General features: G+C 47.0%; 1 protein-coding gene across 3 annotated transcripts in view; it reads right to left on the reverse strand.

Moving 5' to 3' along the window:
• LOC102960672 (mitochondrial intermediate peptidase) overlaps positions 1-14,464 on the reverse strand; it is a 162,892-nt gene that overhangs the window by 12,480 nt on the left and 135,948 nt on the right. For 2 of the 3 annotated variants that reach the window (XR_006216036.1, XM_042982470.1), the window contains exon 18: positions 13,433-13,506. The exons of the other annotated variant lie outside the window; for it this stretch is intronic. Coding sequence is in view for 1 of the 2 variants with exons in the window: in XM_042982470.1 (XP_042838404.1) it covers positions 13,433-13,506 (74 nt within the window). In the remaining variant the exon portion in view is untranslated. The remainder of the gene's footprint in view (positions 1-13,432; positions 13,507-14,464) is intronic. 3 annotated transcript variants of the gene reach the window in all.

A 14,464-nucleotide genomic window follows, 5' to 3' on the forward strand; every position in this document is an offset into this window, starting at 1 on the left:
AACTCCAACAGTGTAAAAGCAGGAGGAATTAGTCTGAACTGGTTAATGTCCAACATAAAGCACTACTTATCTCAGGAAAATCAGCATGTGAGGCTCCTGCAGCCTTTTAACGACATTCCTATCCTAACGTGAAAAAGCATGTGCATCAGAAGGAAGACCCAGGGGAACGGGGTGCTAGAATTCCAATTATTTTGAGGGTGTGATTTAAGACTTCAAGGATTTTTTTAAAGCTCTTTTAAAATTTTTTTAAGGTTTATTTATTTTTCAGAGAGAGAGGGAATGAGAGGGGGAGGGGCAGAGAGAGAGAGGGAGACACAGAATCCGAAGCAGGCTCCAGGCTCCGAGCTGTCGGCACAGAGCCCGACGCGGGGCTCGAACCCACGAGCTGTGAGATCATGACCTGAGCCGAAGTCGGACGCTCAACCGACTGAGCCACTGGAATTCCGATTATTTTGAGGGTGTGATTTAAGATTTCAAGAATTTTTTAAAGCTCTGTTTTCTTAAACTGCTTGAAGGGAAAACATAAGTGGAGTTTAGGTGTCCTCCTGACCCTACAGCTTATTCAAACTGAACATGCCTTTAGTTGTGTACGGAAAAAGACTGAAAGTGAGACATGTGTTACTTGACATTCCCTACCTTGTATGATGAGGTAGAAAAAGAACTCGATTATCTTATTCAAATATTTGCGATGTGAACTCTGGGATGAAAAGGGATCATTCCATATTTAAAAAAACAAAACAAAACAAAAAAAACAAAAAAACTTTAATGTCAACATAAACCAGTAAGTAAAAGAGAAGATTAGGTTTTGGCTTGATCGTTCCTTGATCTAAGTTTCGTCATTAGTAGTGTTCCATAACCAGCAAAAGGAAAAAGTTTCTCTTAGAGATAGTCGAAAACACTCAAGTAAACACTGGAAGGTATCTTGTAAAACGATCTTGCAGGAAACGAGCCAATTAAGCCAAGAAACATCTTCCTGTCTCTGCGCTCGCTGGCAGCATTTCAAACAAGAGTTGGTTAGCAAATGCCAGTTTCAACTGCCCCCCTAAAACCTGCTCTAAATCTGTGCCACTGCTATCATTATTTACCTTTTATCGGTATTCTTGCTAGCTGGAAACGCAGCAGCGCACCCCGATATCGGTCCCGCCTGAGGTTAACCGAGGGCTCCTAACTTGCTCAGCCCTTGAGGCTTGAAGCCTCCGGGTGTCACGCTAAGAATCTAGATCAAGAGCTTTGGGGCAACGACACCTGCTTTGCTAGCCCGTCTTTAGCCCGCTGCCGACAGCGCACGTTTGTAACCGCATGTTACGAACACCATCCATAATGACTATCTTTAAAGAAGCCTTTATAACGTTTCCATTAAGCAATTAAAAAGAGCTGGAAGAGTAGTATCTACATTCTTTTTAGAAGGTAGTGCGGTTGATAGCATCTAAAAGTGGAATTGCTGGTGTACTTCCTGGAAGGAGTCTACCACAAGTCATTTACTTGGGAACAAAAAGACGTTCACATCTCAAGTGAAGCCAACCTCCAGAGGCGCTGTCTCAGACGGCGGCACAAATGGCGGGGGGCTCCGTCACATTTACACAGCAAGGAGAGGTTACGTGAACGCGACTCGCCGAAAGTAAGAGGCCACAAAATGCGTATCAAGATCTATACGTTCGAGGGCACGGGGGTGGAGTGTTATGAGCCGGCAAGGGGCCCCCCAAAGGCTTTGAAGACACAGCGGCCCGGGTCAAATCCTGACAATGCCATTTAATAGCTTTGCGACGCTGACTTAGTTCCTCAGGCTCGAGGCTTTATGTCCGCGTATGCGAAGCGCGCCTAACACCACACATCAAGTTGATGCTATGCGGATTACAGACGCTGTGTCCGCACCTAACTCGCTTTCATTATGTCACTGTCCCTCGTGCTTCTGCAAAACAAATCGCCTTCCTGCGTGCCGACTATCTGAAATCATTGAGTAGGAACTTGGGATGCCCAGGGTTTAAGAAGAGGTGCCCTACACCCTGAACGCCAGTGAACACGCAGGGCCGTGGTCTTTTGTCTAAAGGGATTCTCTATCCATCCCTTCTATCCAGCTGTCGGATTATCAATGCTCACTCGCCCCGTAGGTAGAAGCAAGGAAGTGTATTGAAATGAAAAGTGCCGCAGATATATTTGCAAGTAAAACCATGGATTGCGGGTAACTTGTTCTGCGAGTGTTCTACCAGACAAGCAAACATTTCTAATAAATTCTAACTTGATACACGAGCGATGTCTTGCAATACAAGTAACATATGACTCCGAACAACACGTGATCACAGCTGAGCCAACGGTTCCTCTCTCTCTCTCTCGCTGTGGGATTGTGGGTGATCACCTCCCACGCTCGGATGTAGGTCTCAGGCGTCGGTGTTTGGCAGAAATCAGCGATTTTTCAGAACGCTTGGAAGGCGCCCACCACTGGCACTAGTCTATTGTCACTTCAAAGCACCTATAAACAGTCCTTTGCTTTTCCAGACAAGAGAAAGCTTAGGAATGATTTGCTTCATTCTAGGTCAAGCGCCTGCAGATATAGACCCTTTCCTCTGCTGCCTTATTGCCAGTTACATTATATACAGTGTATGACAAGAGTTTATGAATACTGCACTGTAGTCAACATCTGTTGGGCATATACAATGGCCCCCATGCAGGGGAAGATTCCATTGGGCCAACAGATAGCGTTGATTCCATTAGTGATAGTGAAAGTCGTCCCACACGACAAGAGACCCTCCTGTCTCTTGTCTCCCTCGTACCAACCATGAAGGTTTTCAAACCTAAGTGCGGGTTAACTTATTTTTCTTTACATTTTGTATTTTCTTTATTATTTTGTATTATATTACAGTATTGTAATCATCTTGTATTATATTACTGTATTCTAATCATTACAATATTATAATCAACATGAGTATCTCTGGGTTGTGGAACGGATCATCTGACTTTCCATTATTTTTTATGGACAAATTCACTTTGATATACAAGTGCTTTGGATTACAAACATGTTTCTGGAATGAATTATGCTCACCAACCAAGGTTTTACTGTATGTATGTGTATGTATGCGCGCACGCACACACACACACACAGAGTATACACTGATAGGTTAAAAGTTAACATCCTGAAAAAAGTTAAAATTCTATTTAAAAGTTACTTCCCCAGAGGCTTTTCATCCTCTTTGCTAGCAAAAAATTATGTTGCTGAATTCAGTCATTGGAACACTGACAAATAGGGGGGAAAAATCCAAGGATAGGAGATACTTCTGGGTTAAGTTTTGCAGAAGAAAAGATCTGTCATTTCCTGGTAAAGGCTGACTTCTTTTTATTGGTGTAAAGAGATCAATATGTCATGTGGTTTCTATTACCCTACACTGTAAAAGTTATACAAAATGCTCATCAGTTTCTAGTATGATAGTATGCAGTTATCTGCCTGATACGTTAACAAAACACTGTAACCCACAGGAATGACTTATTCCTGGTGCTCCAAAGTCAATTTATTTAGAAAGTAAAAAAAAAGAAAAAAAAACCCCACTCTTTCCGTGAAGGCATTCCATCTACAACACCTACATATCTTCTCTTTTGTTTAACTGTTTCACTGGAACGCTGACCTTGTATTTTTACACGCAAAGAGCATCCGAGTGGCTATTCCAAGGGTGGGTGCCTCTGATCGTTATAAAATGCTCCAGGAATAGACTCAGTATATTTTGCATGAGAGCATCTGGTGAAATCAGGCTGCGGATCCCCAGACGTGCTGCCCATTAACACGACAGGTGTGGAGAGAGCTGAGGGTCAGCATCGTGTCACACCTACTTGTGTTTACACCTTCAGCATATCCCCTCCCGGGCCACCTCACCTGGCTGGCCGGTCGGTGCCCGGTATGCAGGTAGCCGGCCGGCGGGAGGGTGGGGGGCGGGAGTGGCAGAAGCCCAGGAACCCTGCAGGCCCCCAGCCTTGTGTCCCAGTGCAGGCTGCACAGCCCCAGCGTGGGCTCCTGTCTACAGCTCCACCTCCCAGAGGGTGCCTTCCTGTAAATCTGACAGGATGCTCCCGGGTCTGCAGTTAGCTTACTGGTTTATTTCTGTGTCCCTCAAGTGCCTGCTTAGCAATATTCAGTAAATATTCACTGAGCTTGAGTGAAGTAACATCATCAACAACGAACAACACTTTCTTTCATTCTGTCCGATTGCTTACTGGTCACTACCCTAAGGATATTAAAATAATACATTTTCACGAAAGACTGTACTGGGACAGCTCCTCAGTCTTACGCTACGGGGGTTGTGTGGCTAAAAGCAAAGGGACCTGGGTGCCAACACACACAAGGTGGCTGTCAGGAGGGAGAGACGTCGGAGGGAGGTGGTGGTGAAGGCCAAGGCCTCTGGGACCCCCTGTTCCCAGGGAGAGTTTTACTTCGAGTTGGCCCTACTTTAATGAAGCCCCAAGAGTTGACTCACCTCGTATAACAAAGCCCACTACTTTCTGCCGTAAATCAAGTTGCGGAATTTATCTCTGACCTCCCACGGTAGTGGAAACACATTCCACTTTAATGCCTGTTTCTTAAATCACTACTAATTCACCAGACTGACTTGGTCGTGCATTATGGGAATTATAAAGCACAAGGTAGGATCTATTTTCTTCTAACCTTGTAGAACACCGGTTATGTGGTATAATAAATATACGTAGTGCATAGCGGAAAGGCTCTACGAAGAACACAGATATGACGAGTAGCCAAATGGATGGAGGTCTCTTAGGAGCCGTGGCTCCCTTCTCCCTCCCGACGAAGGCTCTTTGATCAAAAAAGGATTGAGGCCAGTGAAGCTAGGGTCCCGGTGTGGGTACGGCCGGTGGGGCAGGTGGAAGCTAGAAAGAGTGGCAGGACTGACAAAGCAAACCTGATATCCGGACAGCTGGGCAGACACGGTGACACGAAATCAGAGAGGGAGACGCTGAGCAAGCAGGGGATGAAACTTTCACTGCCCGTCTTTCTCTTTTATGTTAGAAAAGAGCTTTCGCAAAAATATTTGGGCCCATAAAACCCTTAGAAATATCTCTGTGATATAAAACTTCGCAGACAAGGCGAATAAAACCCTGTCCCCTTTCTAACAGTCCCCACTTTTTTATGGCACAAGGAATAGTTCACCTTTTCAGCATATTTCAAAATTTATGTATTTGCTCATTTAACGTATCCTTCCCGAGTGCCTGTTGCAGGCACTGGAGACATGGCAGGTGCAAACATCAGTCCCTCTCCTCTGACGGGGCTTAGAGTTGATGCGAGAGCGCAGACGACAAACCGAGAAATGAAATAATACATTACACGTTATGTCAGGGAGTAAATACGTGCTATGGGGAAAAAAAAAAAAAAGACACAACAAAGCACAGAAAGGAGGTACCGAGAGACAGGGAAGGCCTTCCTGACAGCAAGAGGGAAATAAAGATCTGTATTTTTAAACATCTGAGCAACCCATGCAAATTCATCTGGTTTACCTGGCATGCCGGTTGTTTTAAATCGTCTTACCTTTCAATATTTCATATATCTGAGGGCTTTCCTTACAAGCCACAAATGGAAAACACACTCTGGGGCGGGCACTCGTCGGCCACAGCGCACGTCTTGCGAGCACGTCCTGGCATTTCTTCACCCTGAGCCCCTACACGCCCAGGGGACACAGACGTCAGCTAAGTCAGGCAGCACCTGGCACGTGTGAATCTCTCCCTTGAAAATCCCACTTAATTAGAAACACAGAAAGCAAAGAGGCATATTTACAACAACGACGACGGCGACAACAACGACGACGGCGACAACAACTCAGGAGTCAGCATCCAGAGTGCCCGTACATCCGTTCATTCTCCCACAGCGTTCGGCCTGCCAGCTTTGTGCCAGGCACGACGACGTTCAGGGATTCACCAGACGGCACGATCAGAACTGCAAGTAGGAACCACAACTGGTTTTTAGTTCCACAAAACGATGCAAAATGCCTCCCCTCTCGAAGTCAGCGGGGATGCGTTTGGACAACAGGGGAAAGCAGTCAAGCGAGCGTCAAACAGTGACGGCCTCTGTAGCCTCCTGGCTTTTGCGTGTCAGCTCTACTTCGGCCGACAGACAGCGCTTACTGCTCCCGGCGGCCGTCATGCTCGTTTCGCACAAACAGCCAACGGGAAAGCCTCCTGCTAAGCAAGAGGGGCGTCTGGACACCGGGTCCCTGCGGTAATCCTGGAATTGAATCCCCTGGACTGGGGAGCTTCTAGTGCCGAATTCCACACGTGCGCTGAGCTGCTCCAGGGCAGCGGGGCTGCTTGTCGGGCCTGTGTTTCTCTCGTTACCTTTCTTTAAAGTTTATGGATGTGTTTTGGGAGAGACAGAGAGACAGCGCAAGTGGGATAGGGGCGGAGAGAGAGGGAGAGAGGCAGAATCCCAAGCAGGCTCTGGCTGTCACCGCAGAGCCCGACGTGGGGCTCGAACCCACGAAACCGCGAGGTCACGACCAGAGCCGATTGATTCCAAGAGCCGGACGCTTAACTGACCGGGCCCCCCAGGCGCCATCCCGTAGGCTTCCCGATGCCTTACACTGCAGTCAGCCACGGCCCCACCGCTCTCATCAGTGGGTCCCCTGCGCTCTCAAGGGCACGGCCACCTCTCCTGCGGCCAAAGTTGGGAACTTGGGAATCATCTCTGGCATCCCGCCCACTTCCTCACTTCCACACAGAATCGATTCCACGGCCAGCGGCTCTTACTTCATAAATGGTCTTAAATCAGAAAACCTCTTCTCATCCCGACTGCCTACTCTCCCAGGCTGGTCGCCCTCGACTCTCACCAGGATTACTGCCAACAAGGGGCCTCTTCGAACCAGGCGGCCCCTCGTCAGCAGGCGGCGGATACCGGAAACCGGAAACCTGATCTGGTCACTACCTGCCTTGCAAACACTGTCGGTGCTTTCTCTGGTCCTCAGAGTAAATGCCAGAAGTCCTTCACAGCATCTACAATGCCCGCGTGATGCCCATTTCCCCTGACCGCACGCTGTGCCAAGCAGCCCCTCCTCCAATGGTCCCCATGGGCTCCCCCCGCACCTCCCCCCAAGGTGACAGTGGCAGGAGAGCAGAAAAATACAGCAAATGGAGTTGGGGAGCAGGGAGGGGACACCGCGAGCAGCAGCGTCATTACCAGAAAGCTTACCAAAGAGGCTTGTTCGTGTACTGGTAATTTTAGGATAGTTTTACATTTACTGAAGAATTGTGAAGATAGAGAGTTCCCACACACCTGCCCCAGTCGGTCGGTGCGTCTCCTCCACTGTTACCGTCTTCCCTTGGTTGGGCACGGGCGTCACAACTAGTGAACCGATATTCCTTCACGGCTGTTAACTAAAGTCGGCATTTACTCACATTCCCTTCGTTTCTACCTAATGTCCTTGTTCTGCCCCAAGGTCCCATCCAGGACGCCACACCGCACGTAGCCCGTCACCCCTGCTTAGCTTCCCCTGCACACCTTGAAAGTCTCTTCAATTCCCTGACCTTGACACTTTTGAGGTGGGCCGTTTGGGTATTTTGTACTCTGTCCCTCAGTTTGGGTGACGGGTTTGGGAAGGAAGCCCACAGAGGTGAAGAGCCTTTCTCGAACATCATATCAAGGGCACATCCTATCAACATGGCTTCGCTGTCGATGCTGACCTGGAACACCCGACCGGGGGAGTGTTTCTCAGCTTCTCCTCTAGAAAGTTCCTGTAATTTCTCCCGCCCCTTTCCATACTGCATTCCCTTGGAAGGAAACCACCCTGCACATTCACACGTAACTTACGATCCGTTTCCTGGAGAGCGGAGCATCTATCTGTATACATTGTTGAAATGCTTCTGCACGGGAGGTTTGTTTATTCTCCCCGTTTATTTATTCAATCATTTACATCACTGCGAACTCAAAGGCAGAACTTCTATACTTTCTGTCATGTTCTAGTAACTGCCTTATTTACTCGGTTGCTCAAATTGTCACAACTTTGGCCACTGGGACCTCTTTTCAGTTCGCCTCCCTTTGACATACACACCCCTCCTTGGGTGTGTTTCTGGGCACTTTCTTATTTCCTGGAGCTTCTGGCTCGTGCTTTACACTCAGCCCTGGAATCAACCGTCTCTCCAAGGAGCCTTGCTATGAGTTGGCGTGAAACCGAGATCTGAAAGCCGGCTGTGTGCACAGCTACTAGGACCAAGATGGTTTTTAAAGAAAAGAGGAGTCATCACCATAGATGGTTTGCATGAATCTCCTCGGGGCACAGGGATGACCTTTTGGAATAGAGACCACAATTCTCTGGGTTTTTTTCTTGGACAAAAATGATATGTAATAAGTTAGAATAGATGACACAGGATAATTATGGCAAAAATGAATGTGCCTGGAAAACCATAACGCTCGGCAGAAACGTAAGGTATTATGATTTTCATCAGCTTCAAGTGAGACCCTGTGGGCTCCTAGACTTTGGTTCCAGGAGTCAGTTTGGCTACACAAACTGAAGGGAGTGCCACTGAGAGTAGACTCATTTACCTAGTAATTCTTTCAGTCTTCTCTGATGTTTGGTCCTTTTAAAAACTCTGCCAGGTTAATACTTTGTGTCTCTACTGGCATGACGGCTTTTGACCACAGAGACATAAAAATGAAGCTAAGAGTTTCTCCTCTGGCAACAAGCACAGAAGTAAAGTGGTCGAGTGTTCCCAACAGCCTCCTGGAATGCGAAAGTCTTGGACTTTAACCTTTCCTTCCCCCCGCAAAATTCTTGGTGCAAAGGTTGAAGGGTAGAGCACAGGGAGTGCTCTAACCAGAGGCAGAAACACGACACTTACTGGGCATCGAGCTCACTGGGCTGCAGCGGGGACCTTTCTCTCGGAACCACCATGACTCAGAATGATTATAAACTAAGTTGATAGCTTTACCACAAAAGTCTAAAGGAGCTCCTACAAAAACAGATGAAGGGAAATCTTATTGCTGATGGCTGGATGGCAGGCAGGCCTCTCCGATGTCAAGGGGAACAGTTAGGATGTGAGGTTAGAAACAACAAACCGCAGACTCCTGGGGATCGTGCAGGCCTCAGGGCTCACTCCACTTACATCTCCCATGTTCTAAGGACCAGCTCGATCTCAAGTCAGAATTTAGAGGTCAACCGAGGAAGACGCGGGAGTCGGGAGGAGAGGCGGCACAGAGAGAGAATGAACTCTTGACGGTTTCATTATCTGTAAAAATGGGGACCATCTGACCTACGCTTTGGGGACTAAATCGGGCAGCACAGCGGAAGGTATCGGCACGTAGCAGTTTCTGCAAATGTTAGTTGCTGCTGTTGTTGTTTTTCCTGATCATCGGAATGATAAATCTGAACCTAAAAACTTAACAGGGGCCATTCACCCAAGCTCGTAGAGGACATAAAACACAGAGAGACGGCGTGCAGAGGAAGCTACGCGTGAGGACTCCCTCCGTCATTCAGACTGCTGAAATCACGCAACTTCTATCCCGCGGGGCCGAATCATTCCACCCTCGTGTCTGGTGTGGTACGACACGATCGTGCTGCCCAGTGGGTACAAAACGGCGCTCCCTTGCTACTCACAAGCCTTCCTGCATGTTTGCGTTCTAGCAACCCGTACATTTTCTGAAACGGTTGTGACAGACACTGAACCCACGGCACCCTTCGAAGCATTCTAGTCTAGGCTTTGAAAAATAAGAAAATGAATGAAAATATCACGTTATCATCGTTTCTTTCCGGGAAAACCTTGACGTGCTCTTATTACTCAGAAATGGGGTACTTAACATAAACCAAAAAAACACCGGCGGGTGGGGGTAGCGTATGGCAAGAAGGGGAGAAAAACTCACCACCGGCAACTGAATACAAAGAGTTCAAGCTCAGCCCGGAATTCTTGGCAATTAAGAAATTTGGTTTCCATCAGGTGTTGCCAAACGGTTGAGTGGCGGGGGGCGGGGGGGGGGGGTCGTTAAGTAAACGAATGCTGTGCTTATAACCTGTATCTTTGCATGTGCCATGGATGTGTTTAAAGGCAGGTAAGGACATACCGAGGGAGGGGAAGTGATTTTCTCCTGGAAGCCAGAGCCAGCAAGGGCACATCCTACTACAGTAGGCTGTGGTTACCATGTGACCTCTTTTCTTCCCCGAGGGGGGACATGCCGTTTTAACTACTATTTAACCATCAAGTTGTTTTCAAATGGTGTTTGGAGTGTTGAGAGGAAACAACTATGGGCTCGGACTCTACCAAAGGCTCCTGTTGCCACGGTTGTACGACTTGGGATTTATTTCCCCGCGGGGCTCCCTCAGTCAGGGATAGAGTCCCTGACTCTATCGGGCGACAGCCACTCCCTCGGGCTAGAGTCAGCACCGGGACAGGGCTGCGTGGCAGCACCCTTTAGCTGATGAATGGGGGGCGACCAGTGGGAGACAAGAAAGAGGAATGCGGTGTTCTCTGGGACTTCCTTCAGGCCGGGCTCTGGCCACAAGGAGGCTCATCCGTCAGTGGGCCCAGAAAAGGTCAAGGGATTCAGAGCCGATGACGACTCATTCTAAACACAGCTCACCTGTGTGGTTTTTATTATTCAAAGGTCAAAAGCTTGACGTATTTGATTTCTGTGACTAGGTATCATTTGGAGAGCCTCAGTACAAGGCAGAGGTATTCTGACTCGAAGGAATGGCCTGAAGTTCGTCCGCCATAGAAGTCTTAAAGTAAGGAGGTTAACAAAGTTGTCATTTGGCCAGGGAGGAACGTAATTTGAAGGGAGGTGTTCTCCTCATCTTTTGCTACTGAATATAACTCTTTACGTTGACCTAATAAGTAGTTAAATAACATATTTAATAAACACCTGGTAAAAATTACACTTCCAAACAGGAATAATGCCTCCCAGACCATTTAAGCTTTTATATCGCAACTCTTAACAATTTCACCAATCGCTACTCCTAGGGGTACCCTAGTGTTCGGCTATGAGCCATCCCCTAAGACATTCTGTTTTGGGGTACAGGCTGGCTGCATACAAGAAAATGAGAAGCCACTGCTGGTCTTGTCTTACAAATCCAACCCTATAAAGCGACGACAGGCGTAACTTCTCCGCACGTCCCCCATTCATCTTTGACATGTAACAAACCATGTGAATTAATGAGATCAGACAGAACCACATTAAGAAAAATATTGAGGTTTAAAAGCAGAACCATTCTATTGTTGGTGTTAACTGGAATCCGAACACTTTCTCATCCCTGGTTTGAACCACAATCTTGTTTTTCTCTCCCAAGTGTGCGAATTCCAGTGTGGAAAATATTAGGTTTCTTAACACAATGACGTTTCATATAAAGAGCAGAATATTTAGAGAGGTTTCTTACAACATTCCTGGAGGCAGGGTAGACCAACACACCAGCCAAAAGACAAACACAGAAAAGGATTTACTTTTTTTCCCCCTTGGATGGAATCCTATGGAAGCTAATATTTATGTGCAGACACCATTTAGACCTTGGTCTCAAAAAGGAGAAGCTGAGCACAGCTACTGGGAGAGTATACAGAACAGAAAATCCACGGGAGAAAGCCATCCTGCAGCATATCTTCTTGGAGCACAGTGGGCTTTTCGTGCAGGACCACAAGCTACCAGCTACAAGCACACAATTTAACCTCTTGGTGGCTCACTATCATGAGCCAAGTAATCTGCCTTTCACGTGGGTCCGTAGGAGACCCTCACCCCAGTGTCGTGTTCCGCAAACACGTGAAACAGCGCAGACTGCCGACGGCCTCGGTCTCTGCAGCCAGAAGTCACAGGTTCAAATCCTGACTGTTCTACTCACTGCCTCTAACATGGACCAAGGACTGACCTGTTTCAGCCTCGGTCAAATGGGAATAACGATCATTCCCACCTCCTAGGGTTGCTAGAAGATTGCATCAACCAACGCATGCAAACCATTTTAAACCATTCCCTGGATGTGGCACAGTTCACGAAGGGCCAGTAAGGCTCAAGTGGGAACTGAGGCGCCATGAGCGTGCCCTCCGCACCGCAGGACGGCTCCGAGGGCAGTGCACTGACGGAAGAGCAAGGCGGGGCTGTGGCGGACTTTTGTCATCTCTGGTTCGGCGGGGCCCCATGAAACTGCAGGCTTTGCAGGCGGGCAGATTTGTTTTCTGAACACGCGGCGGCATTGGGCGGATTGCGCCCACGAGAGCGCCCCCTCCCGGCAGAGCTGAAGGAGCGCGAGCCGCACAAGGACCCGATGGTCGTCTTCGCCTCTTCCGCTCCTGCCCTCCGCACAGGGCAACACAACACACAACCACAGCGGTGCCCCGGGCAGAGTGAGCGCTCAGCAAGTACCCGCTGAACACACAGCTAAAGGGAAGGACCTGGGGCTCCGCGAACACCCGCAACAGGTGTTAGACCGAACAGATCTAGGCAAGGAAACCTTGACGTCAGACCCACTGCGACCATATTTCTCCAATACTGGATGGTATTTCCTAAAAGCAATTTTTATCAGCTAGTTAGGGAGATCAGCTGCAAGTAAAATTGTCAATACATTGAGATCCAATAACATTCGCATGTTCCTTAAAATATTTGTGAGAACATTTTATGAAAAACCATGATGGTCACTTCCATTTACAATTAAATTTTCAGTGCAAATACTTAAATGAAAAAACGAACCTCCCAAATAACATAAGACAACAAGCACTGTAGTACCTCAAAGAGATTTACTTAGGTTCTAATTTTTCAATGGGTAAAAAAAATGCCTTGGAATTTCTAGCAAAGGCATGGCTAAGCTTTCAGAGAAAGCTTACAGGACTTCTTTAAGCTAAAGAAATACACTGGGACCTATTAAAACCAATTTTTTTGATAATTTATGACAAATTTATAAATTTCCTACATTTTAAAAGTTAAAACCTGAAAATTTATCCTGGCATCTAAATACATCACAGTAACTAAAAATTAATTTGTTTGGGATACAATGAACTAGATACATGCTCAGAACAAAGGACACAGCTGACGCATCACCTCTAAAGGCAAAAAAAAAAAATGTATGAAGGAAATATGAAACAGCTTTCACTATAGATGGTGCAAAAACATAACTCCAAGAGCTAATATTAAAACCTAACCCATAAAACGGGAGGGTGGTGAGGGGATGGGCGAAATCAATGAAGGGGACTGAGGTACCAACTGCCAGTTATCAAATAAATAAGTCACAGAGATGGAAAGTACAGCATAGGGAGTACAGTCAATGATACTGTAATAACAGTGTTCGGTGACCCACGGCAGCAACAATATGCTGGTGACCCTGGCGTAATGTACAGACCTGCCCGATCACCGTGCTGTGCACCTGAAACTAATAGAACGTTGTATGGCAATGTTAAATTATATTATAATTTAAAATATATACAACCCACAAAACCTTGAAAGAAAGAAGGTCGCACAGCAGAGTTACCAATCCTCGTTTTGTTTTACCTTGCACCATGAGCATCGGTTCCTTGCCCCCGCCGTGTGCCAGCATCTCCCTGCGATAGCGCTCCCCTGCCGTCCTGGTGGGGGGAGAAGAAGAGACCGTTACAGGCACTGACACGGGCAGCCTGCCCAGCCCCCGGTCACCCGTGTCTTAGTTTCTCCAAATGAAGCCACGCTGACAGAAAAGCCGCCACCATGAGATAGCTCAGCCCTCGATTTTCCTGCTTCTAAACATCGACTTCCAATTTTTGAATTACTCTAATAAAGTCAAACTAGGTGTGAAATATTTACTGTAAAAGAAGTGTATTTTTAGCTTTGTTTCACAGCAAGCAATCTCTCTTCAAAGAAAGGATTATTTCGTTTATGGATCATATACTAAGTGGAAGCTATCCTATTCTCCATCGTCTTTGGGATTATCTTTGAGGTTTTGGAATTATTTATGCTGAGATGAAACAGAGAGAGAAAAAATAAGACTGTGAAATAAAAGCGAAGGAGAAAAAGCTGGCAGGAGAGGGTTAATTACACCCGGAGACCTTGGCTTAGGGTAACAGCTAATGGAACAGGAAACTGACTCTTGAGTATACAGGTGGAAAGGGCAAAGTTCGGAACGGCCCGTCTGTATCTTCCGATGCTCTTTGTCTGCTGGATTCTGCAGGGAACACCGTCTGTGATGATACGTGCAGGCAGATTTTGGAGAACTTTTATAGATAGAAATTCTCCAACTTAATGGCACCCGGACACAAGGCTCTTTAGAGCTACTTTTGTGTATTATGGAAAAAGCAATTCCTTTAATGCCAGATGACTGACACCCATGATGACATAAGTTACATAAATCATGATGTTTTCATTGCACTATTTCTGGAGCATCTTTGCATACGGGCAATTTTGCAAACGTGTTTCTAATCAGAATTTCTGATAGTGTCACAGTATCCAACATAGGTTGATGTCAAACACGAAGTGGGTGCTAAGGCAAAGCGTGTCCTGAATTAGGAAACATGGACAGAAGGCTGGGCCCACCCAGGGAGGGGACAGGGT

Source organism: Panthera tigris, chromosome A1, assembly GCF_018350195.1.
Source record: "Panthera tigris isolate Pti1 chromosome A1, P.tigris_Pti1_mat1.1, whole genome shotgun sequence".
NCBI classification, from domain to species: domain Eukaryota; kingdom Metazoa; phylum Chordata; class Mammalia; order Carnivora; family Felidae; genus Panthera; species Panthera tigris.